Raw genomic sequence first — 25953 nt, 5'->3', positions numbered from 1 at the left:
CCCAGTACATGAATAAAGGCTTGTTGGATTTAATTGAACTGAATTTGCTGACGTGATCATTTCAGTGGATAAAAGTGAGTTATTGTATCAGTGGAGAAGATTTGATGGCTGTCATATTAAAGAACTTACAAGTCCCCATTCACAACTTTCCATCTTCCCCTCCATCCAATCCATCCTCCACAGAGCTGCCAAAAGGATGAGTCTGAAACTCAGCATCTCTGTCCCCTGTAATGTCAGTTACTGCCCTTCCTTGGGTGGAGGAAGGTTCTGAAGAAATAGGTGTTGGGCAGTGAAATTAAGTGGCAGAAGAGAAGCCCAGAGACCAGCTCTGAGAGAGGGGGAAGGGAAGGAATCATTTTCTTTTAGGCATTATCAGACCTTAGAAAAATACTCTTTTGTGAAGATGAAAAGCCATATAGATTCATAGTAACTAGAGACCAGAGAAGCTATTCTCATTTAGTCCATTTTCTGATACATCTTCTCTGTAATATGTCATGGACTGAGCCTTGTAAGATACCAGAGATGTCCCATTCACTAACTTCCTCTGCACATGGGGCTGCTGATGTATGTGAGACATTATTAAATGAACTTCATCAACAAGAAGGAAAAAGAGTTAAGGAGGATAAATGGCAATCAGGTTTTTTAAAAAGTCTTAAGAATATTTAGAAAAGTTACGATGCTCTACCACAACTATTTTTGTTTTGTTTTGGGTTTTGTGGGGCAATGAGGGTTAAGTGACTTGCCCAGGGTCACACAGCTAGTAAGTGTCAAGTGTTTGAGGTCAGATTTGAACTCAGGTCCTCCTGAATCCAGGGCTGGTGCTTTATCCACTGCGCCACCTAGCTGCCCCACTGCAACTATTTTAAGAGCAGGGAGGCTGACTATCCTGGCTCTCAAGAATGCACTGATAGGGACCTCTCCAAAAGAGCATGGAGTGCAAGGCTAGCAAGGATGCCTGTCCAATAGGACCTGGATAGCCAAGTTTCTGGTGTACACCAGGTATATCACACAGTAGTGCTCGATGTGTGGGGGCCACAGGAGATGGGAGCTAGAGGGGCATTCAACTGATTGTAGCCAAAAAATGCCTGTGGTCTTAGCCCACTGAGTGGGGACTTTGGAAACTCTTTTGCATGCAGGGAGGGTGAGGTCTATAGAAACCTTTGACCAAGAACTATTGGGTATAACGAGTGGAACCTGGATTGGTCAGGAGTTTGTTCAGTTATTAAATAGACTCCAGTTTCATCTGGGTCACACTTGGTGGACCAGCCCCTGGCTTCCAAATGTGATCAGTCAAGTGAAACTGTTCTTTCAAAGTTATCAGTGATCTCCTCATTGTCAAATCTTATGGGTTTTCCTCAATCCTCTTCCTTCTGAACATCTCTGCATTTGACATTTGTCAATCACTTCCTCCTGGATAAATACTCTTAATAGGTTTTTGTAATGCTACTCTCTCTCAGTTTTCCTCCTACATATCTGACTGCTCCTTTTTAACCTCCTTTGCTAGGTAATCATCCATATTATGACTTATATTTATGGGTTACAGAATTACAGAAGTTGAGAGCTGAAAGCAACTTCCATATCTATCTAATCCAACCCATATACAAATCTCCACTATAACATAACTGGCAAATGGTCATCCAACCTCAGTAAGTCCAATAAGTCCCTACCCCCAAGTTTCTGCACAGAAAACGTTCGCTCGCTCGCTCTCTCTCCTCTCTCCTCTCTCTCCTCTCTCTCCTCTCTCTCCTCTCCCCTCTCCCCTCTCCCCTCTCTCTCTCTCTCTCCTCTCTCCTCTCTCTCTCTCTCCTCTCTCCTCTCTCCTCTCTCTCTCTTTCTCCCAATTAACTAGGTCCCACGAGTTCAATTATCTCCTGGGCCACTGTGAGAAAATGGGTAGTTGTCTCCTCCCAATGAGGATATAACAGTCAATCACACCCCTCCTGACCTGCTTGTAGGACAAAGGTCTCAGATCCTTTCCTCCCCCTCCGGCAAACAAAATCACATGGTTCTAGGAGCCTGAGCTGGTCTCAATTAGGTCCAACTGGTTTCAATTAGGTCAATAACTAGGGTTGGGAATACTGAATTCTGATTAGCTAGTCTTTGCTGGTAGATTGTAACCCTTGAGTAATCAATTAGTGATAAAAAAGGGGAGGGTCTTTGATTTAGGGACAAGGGGATAAAATGGGGCCTGCGAACCTCCATTCTGGGCACCCATTAGCTGCACACGAGGGTGCCTCTTTCTCATGAGAAGAAAATAAAAGAGCCTTTGTCACATCGCTGCTGAGTTCCCGAGGATTATGAGAAGAGGATTGATTTTCCCTCACAGCCACCAACTGCCTATTGGCCATTTCAAACTAGATGTCTCATGGGAATTCAAACTCATTAAGTCTGAAACAGAACTCACCATCTTTTCTCCAAAATTCTTAACTCTTCCAAATGTCCTTATTTTTGTTGTGGGCACCACCATCCTTCTAGTTACTAAGTCTCATTGCCTCAGAGTCATCCTCAGCTCTTCATTCTCCCTCACACCACAGATCCAACCAGCTGCAAAGTTTGTCTCCTGTATTTCCACATTTCTTACACTTGTCCTCTTTCCCATTGGAGCATTTTATTTGTATGTATGTTTTATACCCTTAGAAAAAAATTCCAGAATTTTTCCACTTGTGTATTTTTGTTTTGCTTCCTGATGGTCCATGATGCTGACTAAAACACAATGAACCCAAATTGATGGAATAGTAGCAAATTATTCTGCCACTTTTCCATTTCTTTCCATTGAACATCAAATCTGGGGTTGATTACACCACACTTATTTGATCTCCCCATGAGGTTCACATCAACCTTTCCTGCTCTGTGGTCATCAGTGATCTCAAATTCACCAATGTTATCGTACTTCTTCACAGTTAAAATCTGGACAATTATTTTAGAGCAAATCCAATGAGAATCCAGAATTTTTCTCACTCCTTTGCATTGCTGATGTTTTGAGGACATCAGCCAGGAAGTTCTTATACATCATGGTGGCATCTCTACAAGAGGGCAGGAATAGGAAAAGATGAGTGAGCACAGAGAGAACCATAGGTTCAACTGTCCCTGGCCACCAAGCTAGTTCAGGTCCTAATCTGAACTCTGATGATGGCTCCCACTTGTTCTCAAGTCTTTCTCCAGTCCAGTCCATCTTTCACACAGCTAACAAGTTATTTTCCTAAAACATAGGTTTGGACATGTCACCACCCTGTTCCATAAACAATGACTCCCAATGACTTATAGGATTAAGTACAGAACCCTCTGTCTGGCATTTAAAGCCTTTCACAACCTGCTTCCAACTTACCCTTTCAGATTTATCATATGTTACTCCATTGTTCCATGGTCCAGCCCAACTAGCTTTCTTGCCATTCTTCACCCATGACACTCCGCCTGCCACCTCCATGCCTTTGAACAGGCTGTCCCCCATGCCTGGGATGCATTCCCTTCTTACCTCCAACTCTAAGAACCCCTAGTTTCCTTCAAATTTATTTTGTGTATTATATTTTATATATTAAGGTGTTGACTTCCCCATTAGGATTTAAGCTCCTTAGGGATAGGAATGGTTTCATTTTTGACTAGGTACACCCATCACCTAACACCTCGACTGGCACATAGCAGGCTCTCACTAAGCATACAATGGATAGTTGGTGAGATAGATGGGTGGAGAATGATAGGTAGGTGAATGATGGGTGGATAGATGGATGGATGAACAGAAACTGAAGGAGATTTCAAGGAAGCTTAGGAGGGTCAAGAAGTCCTATAAGATGGAGTAAATGAATGTACACCTAGATTTGGCTTTCTTCATTTCATTGGTTTATGCATTGAAACATGACAAAGTTCTTGGATCCAATTAGCATTTATAAAGTTCCAATTATGTGCCAGGCACTGTTCTATAAGAGAAAAGGAAAACAATTCCTGTCTTCAGGGAGTTTACCATTCTACAGAGGGAAAACATGTCTAGAGATAAATAAAATACAAGAGTATTTAAATTAAGTTTAGCTCCTATGATTCTTTTCTTCCAATAACCTGTTGGCCCTCATGAGGTCTTTCATTTCTTTCTTTCTGAAAATCTAAAGGACTGTTAATTGTTCTACTGTGTCCATAGGACATGATGGCATTTTAAGATTCCACAGCAAAATAAAGGAATGTAGAAAATGTTTCTAAAACTTATGAACTTAGTCTGTTAATTATCTCCTTTGTTGAACTTCTCTGCCATTTTCTCAATTTGGGAAGCATTGGGCACTGCCAGCTTTTTTCAGATGGCCCATAAATACCTGCCAGTTAACACCCTCTGTTAATGGGGGAGATCCTCGTTCCTGCTTCAAGGCACACACATGGTTCTGGGTCTGAGATAGGATCCCTTTGGACAAAGGGGCTTTTTCAATCCCTCTCTCCCTTTCTCTCTTTCCCTCCTGGATGCTAATACTGAACTGAAAGTCTGAAGCTGTGTGTTCTGGTCCAGGCTTGGCCTCCAATTAGAGACATGACCTTGGCTAGTCATTTAACCTCACTTGCCTCCATCTCTCCATCTGTAAAAAATGGTGAGGTTGAGTCAGGATGATCTGTAAGGTTTCTCCAGACTCTAAAACACTGTGATTCCACGAAGTCTGGCCCTCCATGGGAGTCTTCCTCTGGGGTTTGTACATGGTGTGGACATGACCATGGGCCCTCTAAGGCTAGGAAAGGCTTCAAGCACAGACCTGTTGATGGATGGGTTATGCATCATTCTCATCTGCAGAAAGTGGGCTACCAAGTGATGGATTGGAAGGGGCCCCACAGCAGTAAGAAAGGTAGTGTGGCACAATGGAATGATTCCTGTGCTTGAAATCAAAAGACCTCCATCAAAATCACAGCCCTACCACATTCTATGTGACCTGGGTAACGCCTCATTCGACCTCTAGGCTTCATCTTCTCTATAAGGAAGAGTTTAAGTTAGATGACCTCCAAGTTCCCTTCCAGCTCTAAATGTCTGATATTTTCACATGATATAGTTACAGGTTACCATTCTTACAGGGGCAGCTAGGGCGCAGCTAGGGGCAGCTAGGGGCAGCTAGGGGCAGCTAGGAGTGCTGGGCCTGGAGTCAAGAAGTCTTCATCTTCCTGACTTCAAATCTTGCTTCCCTCAGACACTTACTGGCTATGGGACCCTGGGCAAGTCACTTAACCCTGATTGCCTCAGTTTCCTCATGTATAAAAAGAACTGGAGAAGGAAATGGCAAACCACTCCAGTATCTCTGCGAAAAAAAAAAATAGGGTCATAGAGAGTCAGACATGACTTAAAAATTACTGTACAATAACAACAATCTAGGCATTGTCACTTCAGTACACTGTTATTTTTCAGGAAAGGTAGCATGCTGTAGGGGATTGAGGGCTGGCCTTGGAGTCAGGAAAACATGGGCTCAAGTCCAGCCTCTGACACAGCTGTGTGAGCATGGGCAAGTAGTCAGCCTCTCTGGGCTTTAGTTTCCCCATCAAAAAAATGAGGAGGCTGAAATAGATGGCCTCCAAATTTTCTTCCAGATCTGTGAAGCTGTGAACCTGGGGGATCACCCAAGACATGGAGAAGTTGAGGTCTTTTGGCTGGAAGGAGCGTCCACATTGATGAAATCAGAGATCTTTTGATCACTGTTTAGCATTGGACCATAGGAAATATGGAAATTTAGACTGAAAGGGAACAGGAGAATGGGCCTTTTCAAGGGAAGAAAGACATATCAGGGCATTAGATTGGCTTGTCCATTGTTCTTCCTGCCAAAGGAGGTGGTGGTTTAAACCACATCCCATGTTCGGCTCAGAGAAAACCTCCCAGCACTCCACCTTGCAAAGCGTGGACCACATCGGACAGACCAGTATTTAATGTCAAAATTCCTGAATGACAGAAAACATGGGCTTCTTACCACAGCATGCCTTGGTCATTGATGCAAAGCTTAATCAAGAAAAATGAGACCTTGCTGCTTCAAAAGAATAGCAGACTGCTATTATTTCATGAGTTCCAATGAGAAGGAATGTGTTTCTTCAAGTTTGAACCAGCATCCAACTGTAGCACAGTTCATTCCAGAGAATGAAGCCCAGGTCAGTTTTGTTTCCTCTTGTCACTTTAAAAATGGTCCTACCATCACCCACAAATGCTCGATTCTCATTGGCTCACCCTGGAATGCCATTTGCTGATGAACTAATTCAGTCTTTTAAGAGGGAGGATGGGTCAGAGCTGTATGTCACTGAGCAACTCTAGTCTCTGTGCTTGGATGTTGATGGGAGAGGGTCAGGGAGCGATGTGGGAGGGGGAAAGACAGGGTGGGAGAAAGGAGAGAGAGAAGGAGGTAGAAAGGGGAGAAAGAGAAAGAGGAGAGGGAGGGAGATAGGGGAGGGAGAGGGAGAAAGAGAGAGGGAGACAGGGTGGGAGAGGAGGAGAGAGAGAAGAAGGGAGGGTAGAGAAAGAAAGAGAAGGGAAGAGAGAGGGGAAGAAGGAGAGGGAGAGAGAGAGCAAGCGCAGAGGGAGAGAGAGAGACAAGGCATTTTATTTACTGGTGCATCAGCATTCAGTCCCAAACCCTTCCAGAAAGGATTCCAAGATGGATTACCCAGGCTAGCCTATCATTCATGAGCAGGACTTCTGGCAGGCTAACGGGTGGGCCAGGCACACAGTGGCAGCTGTTTGTCCCAGGAAGTCCAACCTTCTTTTCAAAAATCCAGCATTCATGTCATTCATTGCTACAGAGGCTTTTCTAGCAATCAGGTTTCTCTGTGTGCTTTGTTTTTTAAGGGGTGCCCAGAGCTTTGGGGCCTTTGATTGTGGATTCACTCAGCTTCCAGTGATGGGTTTTCTCATTAGCATGGCCCAGCAGTCCTGTAGTACAAGGGCTCTTTCCTGGAGTCCATGGATAAATTGCAAGGAAACTGTGAACTTGGATGGGAAAAAATGACATCTTCATTTTCACTAACCTCAAATGTATGTTTCCTTCAATTGTTTAAAAATGGTATTCTGAGAAGGGGTCCCTTGGCTCCATCAGACTGCTCAAGGGGTCCATGACACCCAAGAATGACTGATACAGAGGACAGACGTTAGAAACCCCTGTGCTTTAGAAGATAAACATAGCTGAGTGTGGCCTGAGCCATTTTTGTCTAGGAAACTTTAGGTGACCGTGTTTCTAGTCAGCCAATACCGGAAGGAGAATAGGGCATCCAGGTGAGTGGGAAGGCAAAGTGGACCCTGGGCAAGTCACTTTATGTCTCTGTACCTCTGTTTCCTTATCTGTAAAATAAAGACATGCCTCCTGAAGGACAGGTATTGAACTCAAGGTTTACATTTTTGGACTTGGTGACAGTGTGGATTCATTTTGCTTGACTCTTTATTTGTTATAGGGTTTGTTTTCTTTATCTAGAGTTTTAATTGAGAGGAGTTACAAGAAAGAGGGTGTTACCAATAATAATACTATAAAAAGACCTCTGAAACATTTTTTCCAAATGCACACAAGAAAACAGAAGGGAATTCAGAAGAAAGCACAGTCAAGAAGGATAGTTTGGAAAATAACGTGGAATTTATTATTTACTTTCTCCTCCCCGCAGTATATGCAATCCTGTTTTTGTGTTCTGCTGTATATATGGAAGGAAGTGTTTGTATGCTCTCTCTCCCTCCCCCTTCTCCCTTTCTCTCCTTCTTTCTCTCTCTCTCTCTCTCTCTCTCTCTCTCTCTCGCTCTCTCTCTCTCGCTCTCACTCTCTCGCTCTCTCGCTCTCTCTCTCTCACTCGCTCTCGCACTCGTTCTTTCTCTCTGTCTCTGTCTCTCTCTAGGGTTAAAGTTCAGAAAAAAAACAGTAAAGACAAATGAAAGGGTTGCACAAGATGTCCTCTAGAGGCCCTGCCATTCCTGATCATACTATGACCCCTGCATTTATTAAACACCTGCTCCGTGTCCAGCACTGTGCTAGGCCTTGAAGAAACAAACCAAAGATTGAATACCACACCATCCTCCACACAGTGGCCAAAGAGCTATCCTAAAGTTTGGGTCTGACATCATTATTCTTCTTTCAACAAACTCCCTTGACCCTGGGCAAGTCACTTAAATACTCAGTTCCCTGGTCTGTAAAATGAAGAGCTAAAAATTCAATAGCCTCAGAGGTTTCCCTCAGCTCAGCATCTGATTCTATATTTTCTTCAGTCCAGGGAATCTGAATTTTTTTGGTGTCATAGAGCCCTTTGGCAGTTTGACAAAGGCTGTAGACCAACCAGCAAACACATGAAAAGGTAAATGAATGTTTATTGACCATCTCAACCTTTTGATTCTTACCATCAGCTACCATTTTCTACCACTCTACTGCCATTACCATGGAAATGGAAGCTTCCAGTGTTGATGCTCCATTGACATTGCTTTGGAGAACCTAAGGTCAGCACCACACCATGATTTGGGCTTTTGTGGAAGTCACCAAGAGAACATCGATAGATGAAAATGGAAAGAAGGACAACAAAGAGACGAAGAACTGAGCCCTGCTGGGATTCTCTAATGAACGTCATCTCCAGTGGCAGTAGAGCCATCACATTGTGAATCTTTAACACCTCGTTTCCTATTATGCCAAATGAGGAAGTAGAAATGACATTTAGGAAAATGGGGTGAGGGAGAGTTCTGGATATTCCTGCCTGTGTCCATTTGGGCAAATCACTTAACCTGCCTTGGGCTCAAGATCTTCATCTATAAAATGAGGGAGTTGGAGTGGTTTACCTCTACCATCCCTCCCAACTAAATCTATGAGTCTGTGGGCTCAGCTAGACCTAAAACACACAGAATAATCCATGCTGTAGAGAAAGAAAGAGATAACCAAGGGTGTACTGGAGCCATCGGGTACTAGCTCATGAGAGCCAATTGTTAAATTTTCAGTATCATCATTTGCATATCACAAATTGGCAAATATTACAAGTCAAGGCTTGATTTGTTACTATGTTGATTTCTCTACTTAAGAACGTGATGGAAAAAATGTTAATAATACCTATTAAACTTAAAAATGTATCATGCACACACACCCCCCCATCCCAAGAGTCAGTTGTTAAACAATTAACATCACATCCCTGGAGTAACACATAAACAGTCTCAGTGTTACACTGATCACCATAATATGCTTAAAGGCCTATAGGAATAATTCCAACATGTTGGTTAGCTGCTCTAAAAAGAATTTATGAGAGAATGTGGGTGTAATTTACACAAAATGAAGAGACATAAAGGGATGGTAATCTGCCCTGATAGAGTACCCACACTGATGAGATTCTGGATCCACTGATGTATAACCCACTCACTAGGTGGTACTGAAGAGTAAGAGAGGCTGAATTGTAAATCATCCCTAGTTTGAGCAGGGGAAGAATTTATTTCCTCCTCCCCTTGTAGAGATGTAACTTTCTTGAGAGAGAGAGAGAGAGAGAGAGAGAGAGAGAGAGAGAGAGAGATGGATAGATGTTGTTATTTTTTTACTTATTTATTTTTATATTTATTATCTTTCCCACTACCCCCCCCCCCGAGTAATTTTTTTAAAACCTGGGGAAAAAAATCAGTGCATATTTGCATAATCCAGAAAAATGAATTCCTCTATAACCGTGTCCAAAAATGTTCATCTTTTTCTGAATTTTAAGTCCATCATCTCTGTGTCAGGAGGTGAGTGGAATATTTCAGCTCTTTTCTTTTGGCCAAAGGCTTTATCATTGCATTGACCAGGGTTCTAATGCCTTTGAAAGTCATCTTTCTTTATAATGTTGTCATTACATAAATGGTTCTCCTAGTCCTATTCATTTCACTCTGCATTAGTTCATAGAAGTCTTCCAAGTATCCTCTAGAATTTCCCCTTTCACCATTTCTTATGGTACTATAATATTACATAACATTCATATACCACAAATTGTTTTCACCATTCCCCAATAGAAGGACCCTCCCTTGGTTTGGGGCTACAACAGAGAGCTGGGGGGGAAGAACTCTCTAAAGAGCTGCTTTGCACCTGTGGGTCCGTTTCCTCTTTCTCTGGCATGTTTGATGTATAGGGATGTGACTTCCTTTCCCAGCATTTTACTCCACCCTGCCCCCACACCCATCCCTTTGTGAAGATCAAAGCTTTCCTAAAATCCACTCCCCTCCCAGCTTGTGGCTTTACTGTCAAACACAAAATGGCCACCCCTGCCAAACTCACATGCTCCACTACTTCCAGTGGTCTTTCAACTGGTTCTCATATCAGGGGGATGTAGCCCTGCAGATGGTTATTTTCCTCCATCTCATGCATTCCCATCCCTGATAAATATGTAGCTTGTGAACCCCCAGCCAGATTGCTCTAGCAGATCCAACTTGGATTTACGGATCTTCCATAATTTAAACATGCTTTCCTTCTGGGTTTGTTCTCCCTTTCCTAATCTCATCACATTCATTCAAGTATATAGAACTGGCACAGAATCCAATAACTCTCCAGCTTTTAATATAGTGTCATAGGCATGTCAAGAAAACAAAACAATAGCCCTTTAGGAGATAAACAGTTCTCAGGATAGGCTTACAGATGTGATGTGGGAGGGAGAGGGAAGAAATGCATGACTAGCTGACCTTTCCTTCCATTCTGCTGGGGAATGAGGAAGAGCCAGGGGATAGATAAAGCAAATAAAAGGCAAGGTGAGGTGGACCCTCATTCCCACATGACAGATGAGTGCTGTCCAAATCCAAGGCATCCTCCCTTTCCTCTCAATACCTTGGGTTTCTAGGGCTCCTCCTCGGTGCCTTGGTCATAGGAAACAATAAGACAACTGGAGCATAGCTCAATCCATGATGGCAAAGTTCAACATGAGGAGGAATGGAAGGGAACAAGCTTTTTTAAAGCACCTATTGTGTGCCAATCACTGTGCTGGGCACTTTACAAATATCACCTCATTTGATCCTTACAACAACCCTGTAAAATAGGTACTATTATTATCCCCATTTTACAAGTGAAGAAACTGAGGGAGACTCCAGCTGGGACACTGTCCTGGATCCTGTTTCCATCATTATCCCCTATGTTTCAGGTCAAGTCTCTAATTTTTTTCATACCCTTGGAGGCAAGGAAGGGAGAGAGGAAGGTAAAAAAGAAGGAAAGGAGAAAGGGACTACCAGCAATTAAAGCTGGCTTCCTCAAGAGATGATGGGTTCTGGAGCAGCTAGGTGGCACAGTGGATAGAGCACTGGCCCTGGATTCAGGAGGACCTGAGTTCAAATCCTGCCTCAGACACTTGACACTTACTAGCCATGTGGCCTTGGGCAAGTCACTTAACCCTCATTGCCCCGGAAAAAATTTAAAAATAAAAAAAAAGAGATGGTGGGTTCCTCCTTTCTAGAGCTGCTCAAGTAAAGGAGGGGATGACAATCAGTGATAAAGAATCAGAGATTTCTGTCGAGGTGTGGGTTGTGCTAGATTGTCTCTGAGGACATCCCCCTTTAAGATTCTGTAATCATCCTAACGTTCACCTATATCCAGAATTCTTTCCTACGTGGTGCCATTCTTCCTTGTCTTTGATTATGTGTTATTTTAGTACTCAGGACACATTGCCACAGTGCATTCTCTTTGATTATTTCCCAACTGCTTCCCATAATAATGCCAGTAAATGTGTATAAATGTCCCACATTCCCTTCAGCATCCACAAAGCCATGGTAAAACTTTAAGGGAGTTGGAATTCACTTGGAATTCCATTTGGGTAATGAGAAAGTAAAGTGAATCCCCTTACACACAGAGAATCAGACAGAGACAGAGACAGAGACAGACAGAGACAGAGAGAAAGAGAAAGAGAGACAGAGAGAAAAAGAGGGAGACAGAGACAGACAGAGACAGAGAGACAGAGACAGAGAGAGAAATCCTTGCTACTGGAATGCAATAACACCTTTTTGGCATTTAAACCTTTTACAAGCTGACCCCTTCCTACTTTTCCCATCCTCCCAGACTCCCTAGACATCTTCTCCTTTCAACCTAACCACACTGGTCGGCTTGCCCTTCCTCATACCCAACATGAAATCCCCATGCCTTTAAACTGACTATTCTTCAAGCCTATAATGCCTTCTCATATCTGCCTCTTAGAATTCCTGCATTCCTTATGAGATTTAGCTCAAGGGCCCCACTTCTGTGAGAAAGGAGATTTTTTTGATTCCTCCAGCAGCCAATGCCCTCCCTCCTAAAACTACCTGGCATTCATTTTGCATATATTCTGTAGATATCTGTATCCACAGGTAGTTTTCCCCAATAGGATGTAAGGTCCACGATAGCAGTTACTTCACCTTTTTTCTTTATGTGTCCAGTGCTTAGCAAGTGCCTTGTATATAATAAGCACTTAATAAATGTTTGTTGGCTGATTGATTGATGCCAGACCCCCAGAAATAATCAAACTGCCAGGAATTCTAGGATAGGTCAAGTAAGAAAAAATATCATATATGGGTACATATACATATATACATGCATTTAACACATGTATATATATACATATGTATTGCATATATTAACATATTAAGAAATAGTAAGATAACTTGTAACCCCATAGGTTTATCCTAGAGAAAGGGGCTGTAGAGGGAAATAAAATCAAAATATAGATCATCAAAGTTAGGGGGGTAGTATTTAAGAAGCATGGGTGTGTCTTCATTTCTAGAACAGGACTTAGAAGTTTTAACCAGCACTTATACAAGGCCTGCATAAAGCTGAAATGTAACTTTGAGCACCCTGGAAGACCCTCTCATTTCTCTGACCAAGAACAGTTTGACAGGTCCAAACCTCTGTTACTCATTGCCATTTCAAGAGCATCTCTTTCTGTCATGACACAAAGACCTTGCCAGTGACAGATATGGCTTAAATACAATTTAACTCAGAAGCATCTTCCTAAGCCCTACGTGTATGGGAGCATGTGGACTCTGTACTTTGCTTAGGCACCTTGTAAATGTTTTTGTTTTTGTTTTGTTTTTTATCTACTCTACCGGACTATAAGCTCTTTGAAGCTAGGGGGGAATATCTTATTTTAGTATCTTTTCTAGTGTCTAATGCAGTGATTTTTTTCTAAAGAGTAGATGCATCACATATGTTGAATAAATAAAAGGAATGAGGAAGTGAAATGAAATTAAATGAATGAATGAAACACTTCACTCTCCCACAAAGGGACAAAGAACAAAGTGAGACTACTACAACATAAACTGGAAATTACCCTATTCTTTTCAAGCTTATCAATAATTCTTACATTTATTTCACACACACACAAAAATCTATTTAAAAATATTTTTTCTGAAGGGCAGTTTAAAGGAAAGAAAAAGAAACGTCTCTAGATGGGAGTAAGCAGTCAAAAAAATTTTAATCTCATTTTTGACTGAAGAATAAGCTTGCAATTCATCCTTGAAGTTAATCTTTTTCTATTACCAAAAGGGAAGCTTGGCATTGCAGCCTAGCATTTTATTGCATTTATTTTATATATTAAAATATTTACAGTTCTTTATAATTCGGGAGAATAACAGAGGAGCAGTGCCTACCACTTGGTAGCTAAATGAACCATAGGACATCTTCCATTCTGCATTGAAAGTGGGATTAATATATAGTTCAGAGCAATTGACTGGGAGCTCATTCAATCATTTATAGTGTACTCATTATACCTTTCATCTTTTCAAGAAATACAAGAATGAAAGTGCCTCTACGTGGCCCTACAGGAAGACAGTGGTCTTTCATCATCTCCTTTATGACTTAAAAATGGTGCATGGGGAGGAGGGGCAAAGCTGGGGTTTTTAAAAACATCTGCATGAAAAAAAAGTCTTCATCTCATCAAAACTTCAGGTCTCTATGTGCTTTCGGTAGCCATCTGCTTAAAGTGGGCTTTCTACCTGAAATAAGATGAGGAGCAGAGGGAGCAGATTTCTCTGAATTCATAAAGATAGTTTATATACAGTGGTGCATTTCTTAAATGCCTATCAACCAACAAGCATTTATTAAACATCTATCATGTACCAGACCATGTGCTAAGCACTGGGGATAGAAGGACAGTAAATAAATGGATAGATGAATGGGTGGATGATGAATGGGTGGATCCATGGATCCATGGATGGATGGATGAATGGGTGGGTGGATGGGTGGATGGATGGGTGGATCCATGGATGGATGGATCAATGGAAGGATGGATAGATGGATGGATAGATGGATATTGGATCAATGGATCATTGGATAGATAGATAGATAGTCCTTGCCCACAGGAAGCTGATATTCTTTTGAGGGCAGAAGGGGGAGTTCGCAACAGGTATATAGGCAACTAAACTCAAGGTATGCACTGATTCAAAATAATTTCAAGCACAAACATTTGGCAGGGAAGAATGGGTGAGTGGATATTGGGAAAGACTATACAGGAGGGGATGCTCAAGTGGTGCTTTTTTAAAAGTTAGGGAGTCTGTGAGGCAGAGGGAAGGAGAGAAAGAATTCCAGGCATGGGCAACCACCTATGCAAATGTATGGACAAGGAAAATGAACTGCCATGCCTTGGGAACAGCTTTTAGGTCACTTCTACTGAGGAGAGCTTGTAAGTGATACCTGCCATCAGACTGAGTTGATATATTGGTTAATTTTGCTGGATACCATTTTACTTTTTCCCCTCCCTCTTGCCTTCTGTCCTTGTTCTGTCCCTGTTATAAGGGATAAATCTCCAGGGGGAAATAGGTCTATGCAGAGTGTCCCCAAAAGTCTTAGTACAATTTTAAACTTTAATAGCTTAAGATTACACCAAGACTTTTGGGACAACCTGCACCAGGAAATCAAGGCAATGTAAAAACAAAAGACAGCAATTAAAAGGAAAAAAAAACTTAAGAAAAAATAAGAGGGAAGGAGAGAGACTTCTGGATCTGAAATGAGAATGTGGCTTTTGCTACTTAGAATCTCATTGACCTTGGTTAAATGATGCCCCTCTACCATATTTTATTTCCTCATCTATAAAATCAGAGAGTTTGATGGTCTCCAAGACAACTGAAAACTCTGAAAGTCCCATGATGCTTTTCAACTCCATTATCTCATTTGATCATTAGGACCAATCCTGTAAGACAGGAAATGCAAGTTATCATTAGCTCCATTTTACAGATGATAAAACAGGCTCATTGATGCAGAGAATTTATAGCATGGCAGAACTAGTCCAATGCTCTCTCCACCACTCCACAATGCCTCTTCCTCTATACCTAGGTGCAGGAGAAAAATGGCTTCCCTTATAAAATGACAGGTCACTGAGTACATCTTGAAGCTGCCTAAGACCCTTGGTAGGTAGGTAGTGAACAAGGATTCAGCTTCAGAAGGAATGTTGTTTCTGTCATTTGTGCTTACTAAAGGGATCACAACGCACAGGGAATACTCCAGTGCTAAGCCACGAGAGTACATCTGTCCTTCTCCAAGGCAACAAAAGTTGTTTCCTTAAAAAAATAAATGAATGAATTTTTAAAAGCTGCTTTGGCACCCGGCTTCCAGGATGTTGTTATAGCCAGTTCTGGGCTCCATGTAGCAAAAGGCTTTTTATCCCACTGATATATGTGCATTTTCAATAAAGGGCTGGTAACACAGTTTAGCACAAAGGTACTTTCAGTCCCAAGAGCTGGAATGTCAAGTGCTCCCAGCTCTCTAAATGCTTCTGATGTCTTCTGGGCAATGACTTCCATTTGTCCTTTTATCGCTGCAGCCCTGGATAATTTTCCAAATCCGCCAGGTGAGAAAAGAGAGAGGTGCACTTTTGTCTGATGGTTTGAGAACAAACAAAAATTTAAGCATAACATCGATCTATCAAAGATTGTGCCCATCCCATCCCCAATTCAATTTCAGAATCAAATTTCATTTTAGAAACAACTCCATTCAACTGGCGTTTATTAAGCTGCTGTGCTGTGGTGGAGCATAGGTATTCAAAGACAAAACTGAACATTTTCTGCCTTCAAGGAACATATCTTCTACTGAAGGAAGGGAAAGAGGGGCAAGAAAAAATGTATATACAGATAAGTCAATACAAAGTAGTTGGAGGTGAGAGAAGGAGGAGAGCACCTACCAGCTCCATCATGAAACGGCTTGTGTAGGAGATGGGACATGAACTGAGCCTTGAAAGGGGCCAAGGACTCCATGATTCAGAGGTGAAGAGGAAGAGCATTCCAGCCATATGGGACAGCCAGTGCAGGATCTGGAACATTGTTTACTGAGACTAGACTATAGGCCGTTAGGACTAGGACGAAGAATGCACTAGGAGGGGGCAGCTAGGTGGCACTGTGGATAAAGCACCAGCCCTGGATTCAGAGGGACCTGAGTTCAAATCCAGTCTCAGACATTTGACAATCATTAGCTGTGTGACCCTGGGCAAGTCACTTAACCCTCATTGCCCCACCAAAAAAAATGCACTAGGAGCAGGAATTAAAAACCAGTCTGGAAAGGGAGGTTAAAGTCAGATTATCAAGGATTTTAAACGTCAAACAATGGAGTTTACATTTTGTGCTAAAGGCAATAGGAAGCCATAAGCTTCAAGCCAGTTTCAAAGCAATATTAATTAGAATTAAATTTTAATTCACTTGGAATCATGAGTATTTTTAAAATTCAGAATAAAATGAGTGAAAGGAACAGTGTATTTGCAATCAGAGGACGTGGGTTCACATGCTAGCCACACTAGGGGTAACCATCTTGGGTGAATGACTTAAAAGCTCAGCCTCCATTTTCCTTATCTATAACCTTGTTGTGGTGGTGGTTTACCCTTCCGTCTTGAAGAGGACCAATGGCATCAGTTAAGTGGGACAGAGCTGCGCAAAGTCACCAGCCTCACTCTCCTCTGGAGCCATCGGGATCCAGTGGCAAGACCTAGATCAGGACAACTGGAGATGGCCCAAATACAGTAGAGACCTTTGCCTTTCTAAGCACCTAGACAAGAAGGAATCCTTACTATCACTGAGAAGGGAGTTTCCAGCCTCTGCTTGATGACCTCCAAGGAGGAGACCCCAGCCTCTTGAGGCAGACCATTCCACTTTCAGGTAGCACTATGAGTGAAGTAGCTTTTCCTGACATCAACCCTAAACTGGCCTTTTTTGTACCATCCATGCACTGTCACCAGTTCTGCCCTCTGTGGCCGAATAGAACAAATACAATCCTTCCCCAGGATGGCTCCCAAACGCTTGTTACTAGCTATCATGCCCCAACTCCATATCTTTCCTCCTCCAGGCTAAACATGGCGGTCATGGTTCTCAGCTCTGACAGCCTTTGGAGGATGATGATGCTTCAATGTCACCCATGATTATTTATCCAGAGCCTTTGTTTCCCCTTTGATATCCGATTTTCTCAACAGTGCCCTGCCCTTTCGCCCTGGTTGCTCAAGAGGACAGTAGTCTGCTCATTTTTCTTTTCTAATAGAATATAAGCTCCTTGAAGGCAGGAACTGTTTCCTATGTTTGTTTTGCATCCTGAGCACCCAGCACTCTGCCTGGGACACAGCAAGTGTTTAATGAATGTTGGTTGGTTGATTTGCTAATGGAAAAACAGATCCCTGAGCAGCTGTGAGTCTTCCTTTAACCAACTGGGTTAAACAAGCAATTGCTATGTCAAAACCACTCTCCAGACAGTCCTCTGCTTGTCATGCCTTCCTGACATTTTTAAGAGATTTTTTTTCCCTTCATAGCCACTTCATCCTACACTCAACCGTCTATCTTCCACTCCAGCCTGCCTCATATGCCTCATTGAAACACAGAGAAGGGCCTGGGCCTTTGTAGACTGGGCCCAAATTCTCGCTAGCCATACCATGCTAGAAAGGTATTGAGGGTACTAAAAGTCTGCTTCACTCATAGAGCACAGCACCTTCTTTGAGGCAGGCACAACATCCTGCTTGGTCCTATGCCAGTGTCTTTCATGCCTCACAATCGATTCCAAAGTTCTTCAGCAAGATCTTGAGAGTGTCCTTGCATCAGTTCTGACCTTCATGGAAGAGATTGCCTTGTGCGAGTTCTCCATAAAGTAGTCTTTTAGACAAATGTCCATTTGGCATTCAAACAGTGTGGCCAGCCCATCAGAGTTGCTCCCTCTGCAGTAGAATTTTATTACCTGACAGTTTAGCTCGAGAATGGAGTTCAGTGTCCAGAACCTTATCTTGCCAGGTGATCTTCAGAATCTTCCAAAGACAATTCAAATGGAAGCGATTGCGTTTCCTGACATGGCACTGGTATACCTTGCAGTTTTCATGGGCATGCCACAATGAGATCAGCACAACAGCACTGTAGACTTTCAGTCTAATACCTCTTCTCTCCCACACTTTGCTTTAGAGCCTCCCACACACTGAACTAGCTCTGGCAGTGAGTGCATCAACCTTATCATTGATGTGGACACCCAAGTTAAGAGAACTTATCCATAGCATTTAAAATTTCTCCATTTGCTAGAACTGATGGTTTCACATATGGATGTTATGGCTCTGGCTGGTGGAGAGCCTGTATTTTCTTGGTGTTAATTGTTAAGTCAAAATTAGCACAAATAGCAAAACTCAATCCACATTTTGTTGTATCTCAGCCTCAGATCATCTGAGCAATCATTTGCAAAGTAACATACCAACTCTCCATCCACTTTTGTCTTGGCTTGTAGCTTTTTCAAGTTAAATAATTTATTGTCAGTTCAGTAGTTGCCCTCAATGCCTTTTGTTTGTTTGTTTGGTTGGTTTTTGGTTTTTGGTCTTTTTTTAGTGAGGCAGTTGGGGTTAGGTGACTTGCCCAGGGTCACACAGCTAGTAAGTGTCAAGTGTCTGAGGCTGGATTTGAACTCAGGTCCTCCTGATTCCAGGGTTGGTGCTCTATCCACTGTGCCACCTAGCTGCCCCCCTCAATGCCTTTTTCATCTTCATTGAAGACATCCAGTAACATCACTAAAAACATCATGCTTAAAAGTATGATGAGAGCAAGGACGCAGCCCTGCTTCACTCTATTGGTGACTGAGAAAACACAAGTGAATCAACCATTATCCAGAACTCAGGCAAGCATGCCATTGTGAAACTGGCATACAGTATTGATGAACTTCTCTAGGCAACCAGATTTTGCCATGATCTTCCACAAGCCCTCATGACTGACTGTATCAAAGACCTTGTCAGATTGACAAACATTGTGTACAGACCTCTGTTCTGCTCCTGACATTTCTCCTAGAGTTGTCAGGCAGCAAATACCATATCAACTGTTCTGTTCCTCCTCCCTTTCTGAAGCCACATTGGCTTTCAGATAGATGACCGTCATTTTCCAGCCTATTAATGAGGACTGTGGCAAGAATCTATCTGGCAATGACTAAGAGAGAGAACCCCTTGTGATTGTCACAGGAAAACATACTTCTCTTTCCTTTATAGAAATGGACAGTGGAGGTATCCTTGATCTCCTTGGGGATAACCTCCTCTTGCCATATAACAGGGAAAGTTTCAGTCAGCTTTGTAGCAGTGGACCCCCTGCCTTGTAAATCTCAGCTGCAAAAGAGACTAATAGCATTCAAAACCTCTTCTTCAGGTGGAAGTTCAGCTAGAGAAGGATTGACTTCAACCTAAGGTATGTAGTCAATGGCTTCAGCATTGATGGATGACAGTCTTTTGAGAACACTATGGAATTGTTCAGCCCATCTCTCCAGGATCATGTCCTTATCATTAATCAATGTGGTTGGTGCAGTGCTGATGGAGCCTTCAGGGCATCATAAAAGTGCTTTGGATTGTTACTATCAGCTTAAAACTGAATTTCATCTGCCTTCTTACTGAGCCAAGAATCGTGCATCTCTCTAAGTTTGGCTTGCACTTTGCTTTTTATAAATTTAAATGATGCCTTCTTGCAGATGGACAAACCATCCTGCTAGCATTAATTGTAACCTTCTGGAAAATCTGGTGGAGCCATCACCAGTAATCTTGACTTTCGTCTTGCCACTGGAGTCCAATGACTGTGGAAGAGTGAGGCCAAGTAGTGCAAATAAGAATCCCCTGGAGGGACTGTATATATCCAAAATCACATTATTCAAAATTACAGTTATGTCAAAAAATGGTCATTGCTTACAGACTGGTAGAAATACGTGGTGTGGATTTGAATAATGTGACCACTCTCCTGGATCCATTATTTGGACTAATGGAGCCTAACTTCAGTCAACATCATAGGGAGCTCCCAGTAAAGAACTCCCTCTGCTAGCAGAAATCTGTCCCTTCTCTGTAACATTTAGTCTGAGAGTTGCCTTGTCCAAAGGAGCCCTCAGAACTCCCTGGGCTGGGCTAGAACCAAATTAAAATGTTATTGGGAAATATTTAACAAAATAAATAAAAATACAATACCTCATAATGTTAATTTGTTGGTTTTTTTATGTTAATAAGCCTGGGGAACCATTTCTATTTGAGTCTGACACCACCGACCTAGAGCACCGAGAAGTTAAGGGACTTTCCCAAGGTCACACGGTCATTTCATGTCAGAAGCAGAACCTGAACCCAGTTCTCCCTGGCTCCAAGGCTGGCTCTCTATTTAGTGTATTTCATTGCCTCTTGTGAATAAAATGAAAATGGCAAGTACTTCAAGTATGGAAACTATAAAGTTTGATAATCCTATCAGACCCATTGGTTAATGCAGGTCAGCATTTATTAAGAGCCTCCTGCATGTAACACATTGTGCTAGACTCAGCAGGAACTGCAAAGATAAATGAGACACACCAACATCAAGCAGGATTTAATTGTATCAGTTCAGAGAAAAGCACTTCTAGCTAGCCCTGCCTGCGCCATCATTTCAAGACTGCCACCTTCACCCCCAAAATACAAATAGTCTCTTTAAAATATGTGATTTTCCACATTTTTAAGATCCCCCATAACTGAGCACCATCATGAAATCCCCAGGCTTCTCAGGTAAGCGCAGGAGGAGCCCATGTCTCATTGGCACAAGAGCAGAGAAGAGGTGAACCTTAATTAAGGCAATCAAGTCAGTCGGGCATGCTCTTTAATAAACACAATTTCCAAGAAAGGAAAAAAGAAAAAGAAAAAAAGACGTAGGAGTAAAAGGGTAGAAGCAGCCGCCGCCAATGGATGTTTTAAAACAATCATTTTCCTGTCTCCTTAAAGAAAGCTGTTTTCGTTGCATTTGGATCATAAGCAATTTAAAATTGTATTTGGAGCTAATTGCAAACATTTTAATCATAAAGAGCTCTGATTTAAATGACACATTTTCTGTGCAAATAACACAAGTGATTAATCAACTCTGTACAGCCAGAATGGTGGTCAGGATTTGTGTTCTGATTGGGCCGTTTTTCTGAGTCATCTGCAGCGTGGGACTTGGGTTGGAATGAGGTGATTGGAACCAGAAGGAATCCGTAGACTAATGCTTGGACCTTGGAAGAAAGGCAAAATTGTTCTGTCTCTCGTTCATTTGCTTTTGGCAGAGTGGATCACCTGGATCCCAACCTCCTCAGCCTACTGTTTGTTTTTGCAAAATTCTCCTCTGTTTTTTGTTTAATTCATTTGAATATAGATAATGATGTGAGTACATGTAATAATAACAATAACAATTATTATTATAACAGTAGTCAGGTGATGTAATAGATGGAATTCTGGGCTTAGAGTCAAGAAGACCTGAGTTCAAATTCAGAGTCAGACACTTACCAATGGTGTGACCCTGAGCAAAGTCATTTAACCTTTGTTTGCCTCAGTATCCTCAACTGTAAAATGAGGAATATAAGTGTAAAATCGGGATAATAATAGCACGAACCTCCCAGGTAGGATTGTTGGGAGGATCAAGTAAGATAGAATTTGTAAAGTGCTTGGCCCATAATAGGCAGTCAGTAAATGCTTGCTGCTGCCGCCACCACCACCATCATTATCATCCATCATCATCGTCGGATAGGAACTGGGCCTGTACTTTCCCTGGTGTAGGAAACTCTCAACTGAGAAAACACCCTTTCCCAATGCCCCTTCTCTGAAATGCATCTTCTTACAGAGCTGCTGGATCCTTGGAGTAGAAACAGGGGCTGCTCCCCTGCCTATGGGGATCTCTGTAGGCTGCGTGTTGACTTTTAAAACCACATATATAATACATATATCTTTTTCTTTCTTCATATGGCAGTATATTAAAACCAGACAAGAGCTCCATTTTAAACTGATTTGGGTCACACCCTAGAGTGTTGTGGGCAGCATGTGATCTGCAAGGCTGACCCCTCTGGCCTAGAGTCTTCCAGAGTTCACACAACCTGCAAATGTCAGAGGTAGAACTTGAACCCGGGTCTTTATGGTTTCCTGCTATCCACTATGCTATGCTGCCTGATGATAATCATAATCATAGTTATTTGTTCAGTCACTTCAGTCATGTCGTGACCCCATTTGGGTTGTTATCTTAGTGAAGTGGTTTGCCGTTTCCTTCGAAGAAGAGGAAGCCCAGGCAAACTTGCCCAGGGTAACACAGCTAGTAAGTGTCTGAGGCCAGATTTGAACTCAGGTCTTACTTACTCCAGGCCACTGTGCATCTAGCTGCCTGCTTTAATGATTATGAAGCACTTTATGCACATTGGCTCATTTGAGACTTGCAACTCTGTGAGGCAGGTACTACTAGTATGGGAGGGGGGAGGGTCCAGACCCTGTCATTTCATGAAGATGAAGGAATTCCCAGTGTGGAAACTCCATCCACTGGAGCAGGTTGGCAACAAGGTTAAGGGACTTGCCCATGATCACAAAATAAACATGTGAGGCAAGAACTAATCCCAGACCTTTCTAACTTAAAGTCCCACACTCCCCTCACCATACCATGATGCCTCTCTTGAACCTACATGTATGTGGGCATATGTATCTATACAGATATCCCCAAAGCACTAAGACTCAGGAAAGCCTGGGGTCAAATCCTCTCTCTGACACCCAGGGGCTGTGTGATGCTAGACAAGTACCCTAACATCATAGTAGGCCAGTCAACTCTCCAATACTAGAAGTGTCAGAACAGTTGCTAAGCAGCAGGGATGAAAGGTGATGTTTTCCACTGGAAGTCCCCCACTCCAATGAAATCATAGGTCCAAACCAAATTATGTGTATGTGCATATATGTGTGTGCAATATATATTATATGCATACTGTATATATATATATATGTACAACATAAGATAAAGATACATAGAGAGACAAATGATAAGATAGATGGATGGATGGATGAATGAATGATAGAAGTAGGGAGAGATGATAGAGATGGATAGATAGATAGATAGATAGATAGATAGATAGATAGATAGATAGATAGATAGATAGATAGATAGATAGATAGATAGATGATAGATAGATAGAGATGGATAGATGGATGAATAGATGATAGAGGTAGAGATGATAGAGATGGATGGATAGATGGGGGTAGATGGATGATAAAAAAAGATGAAATAGAGGTAGAGATAGATTGATAGATATGTAATAGATAGATAGATAGATGGATGGACAGATGGACAGATGAATGGATGGGCAGACAGACACATACATGCATACATAGATGATATAGTGATAGAATTCCCCATAGACCAAATCACTGTCATTGGCTCATTTTACCCCCAGTCTGGAAACCTCAAAAATATTTTCCCCTGGAAGCCTCAAAAAACATTCAAAGCTCCTGTAGGAAACTCTTAATCAGGGTAAAATGCCCCAGAGACAGTGGTTTGCAGGTCAGGCCTCCCCACAAGGCTTAACTCAGTTCACCTGAGCCCAAAGCCCTGCATACTGAGTACTGAGCCATGGGATCCATTAGCAGTACAACCCTGGGCAAGTCAGCTAACCACCCTAAATCTTCATTTCCTCTTAGAGTAATAGAGATAATAATGTCAGCCCAAGGCTTTTGTGATTTTTGTAAACCTAAATGTGCTAAAGTGGGAGTTGTCATTATTACAGAGTCTACCCCAGAGACTGATGGTACCTCCAAGGAACCCACATTTATTTGTATTGATGCACATACATAAGGAGGCGTCCATAATACCCACATCCATATGCATACCATTCATGCCGAAGTCATTGTCTTCACAGCATAAAACTGATCGCGTTTTCTTTGAGAAAAGCCAGGGAGACACTAAGTGCCACACATAACATATGGAGGACTCAGATGACTGCAGCGTATCTATAATCCATTGTTCTTTTCTTTTTGACAAGCTGAAGAATTCACTCAATATTTCTCCAAAGGCTCCATTTAGGAGTCTTTAAAAAGCGTAATTCACCATTGGAAGATGGGAATTGTTAAGTGCTTACATCTCCAGTACACACCTTGTTCTTGTATCTTGAAAAGGAAATGCTGGGGCCCAAGCTTGCTTTGGGAGATGGGCGGTGGACAGGGAGCTCCTCTGTGTTTTGCCCATCCAATAAGCACACCCCTTTGCATTTCTGCCCCTTTATGTGATCCCATTGCCGCATAGATAAATGGCAATCTATTTTACTTCCAACTTTTTGCTGACAAACAGAATACCTACAAAGTTGTTGCATATTTGAATAATCATGGGTTTATTTTGGAGGAAGACTGATGGAGTGTGTTTTTCCCCCTCTTCCCAAGATTGTTGTTCTGCATTCTTTCCCTAGACCCTCTGGTGGATGCTGTTTTTGTTTTGTTTTATTTTAAGAAAATATATTTAGGGGGCAGCTAGGTGGCACAATGGATAGAGCACCAGCCCTGGATTCAGGAGTACCTGAGTTCAAATCCAGCCTCAGACACTTGACACTTCTAGCTGTATGACCCTGGGCAAGTCACGTAACCATCATTGCGCCACAATAAACAAACAAACAAATAAATGAATGAATATATACATATATATGTTTATTTCTTTATTCAGAACTTCATTTTGGTTTAATAGAAAAATGTCCCTTGTTGCAGCCATGTGGAATACTCATTTTTCTCTCATGCAAACATGTGACACAGAAATGCCACAGCTCCGGCTTTCCTCCAGCATCCTTTGAGGACAAGGAGGGAAACAAAAACTTGTCTGAGATTAATTTCTGGTTCATGCTTTCCTTTTAAAATGGCTGTTTTTCATTGCCATTTAAAAAGGGCCTTGTGATCAATTCCCCTTCCCAGCATGCCTGACTGAATGAAGGCACTCTAGCGTGTCGGCTCCACACATGTAAAGTAATTGAACCCCGAAGGAAATGGAACAGAAATTCTTTGTTTTCAGCATGCCTTTCCTTCCTTCTTTCCTTTTCTTTATCTTTCCCTTCTTCCTTTCTTCTTTCCTTCCTTCCTTCCTTCTCACCAGAGCTTTTCCAAAAGTGTGACTCAGAAATGTAAATGATTTGGGAAACTTAGGTAAAGTCAATTGAACCCCAAAGGAAATAGGACAGAAATTATTGATGTTTGGAGCCATGCCTTTCCTTCTTTCTTTCCTTCTTTTTCTTTCTCATTCTCTCCCTTCTTTCTTTCTTTCTTCCTTTCTGCTCACCAAAGCTTTTTCAAAAAAACATGCCCAGAAATGCAAATGATTTGGGAAACCCAGGAGGCCCCCCCTTTTTTTTAAACAGGGAACAATAAGGACTTTTATTTGTGTCTTTCAGGTTGGGCTAATTGAAGACTTTCTATACCAATTAGAGGATAGTTTCTTAAAAACCAAAAAATTGAGAACAGCCAGGAGGCAGAAAATGAAAATGAAGCGGCTTCAAAGTGTACAGCAGTGCTAGTTCACTGGAGACACGGAGCCCCCTTCTTCCCTCCCCACCAACCCACCAACCAGGACATCCCCAAGGAAGAGGTGCAGACATTCATGCAGTCAGAGTTTGACAGCTGGGACGACAAAGGCCTGCCTTCGGATGAATGAGGTGGCTCTTCCCTCTGGCTCATCTTGAGCAAGGAGATTCCACACTTCATTAGTCTCAGCTGGCAGAAATAAATGTTCTTAGAAAGTTTGACTTGGTTCTTGTTCACATCTGTCTTATTTATTTAAATAGCTTAGAGAATAACCATGAACAAAGCTCTCTCACCCGCTGTGCCCTTTCTAAAGTACAGTGGACTTTTCCCCAATGTGTGCACCGC

General features: G+C 42.1%; 1 protein-coding gene across 1 annotated transcript in view; it reads left to right on the top strand.

The window, feature by feature from the left end:
- Window positions 1-25601, top strand: part of SPATA16 (spermatogenesis associated 16) — a 269868-nt gene extending 244267 nt beyond the window's left edge. Inside the window, exon 10 of the mRNA XM_043998358.1 lies at window positions 25479-25601. Within this exon, the coding sequence (XP_043854293.1) occupies window positions 25479-25601 (123 nt within the window). The remainder of the gene's footprint in view (window positions 1-25478) is intronic.
- Window positions 25602-25953: the final 352 nt, after the last annotated feature.

The sequence above is a fragment of the Dromiciops gliroides genome, chromosome 3 (genome assembly GCF_019393635.1).
Source record: "Dromiciops gliroides isolate mDroGli1 chromosome 3, mDroGli1.pri, whole genome shotgun sequence".
In the NCBI taxonomy this organism is placed as follows: Eukaryota; Metazoa; Chordata; class Mammalia; order Microbiotheria; family Microbiotheriidae; genus Dromiciops; species Dromiciops gliroides.
Note: the sequence above shows the minus strand (reverse complement) of the source record. Positions and strands in the feature narration are given on the sequence as shown.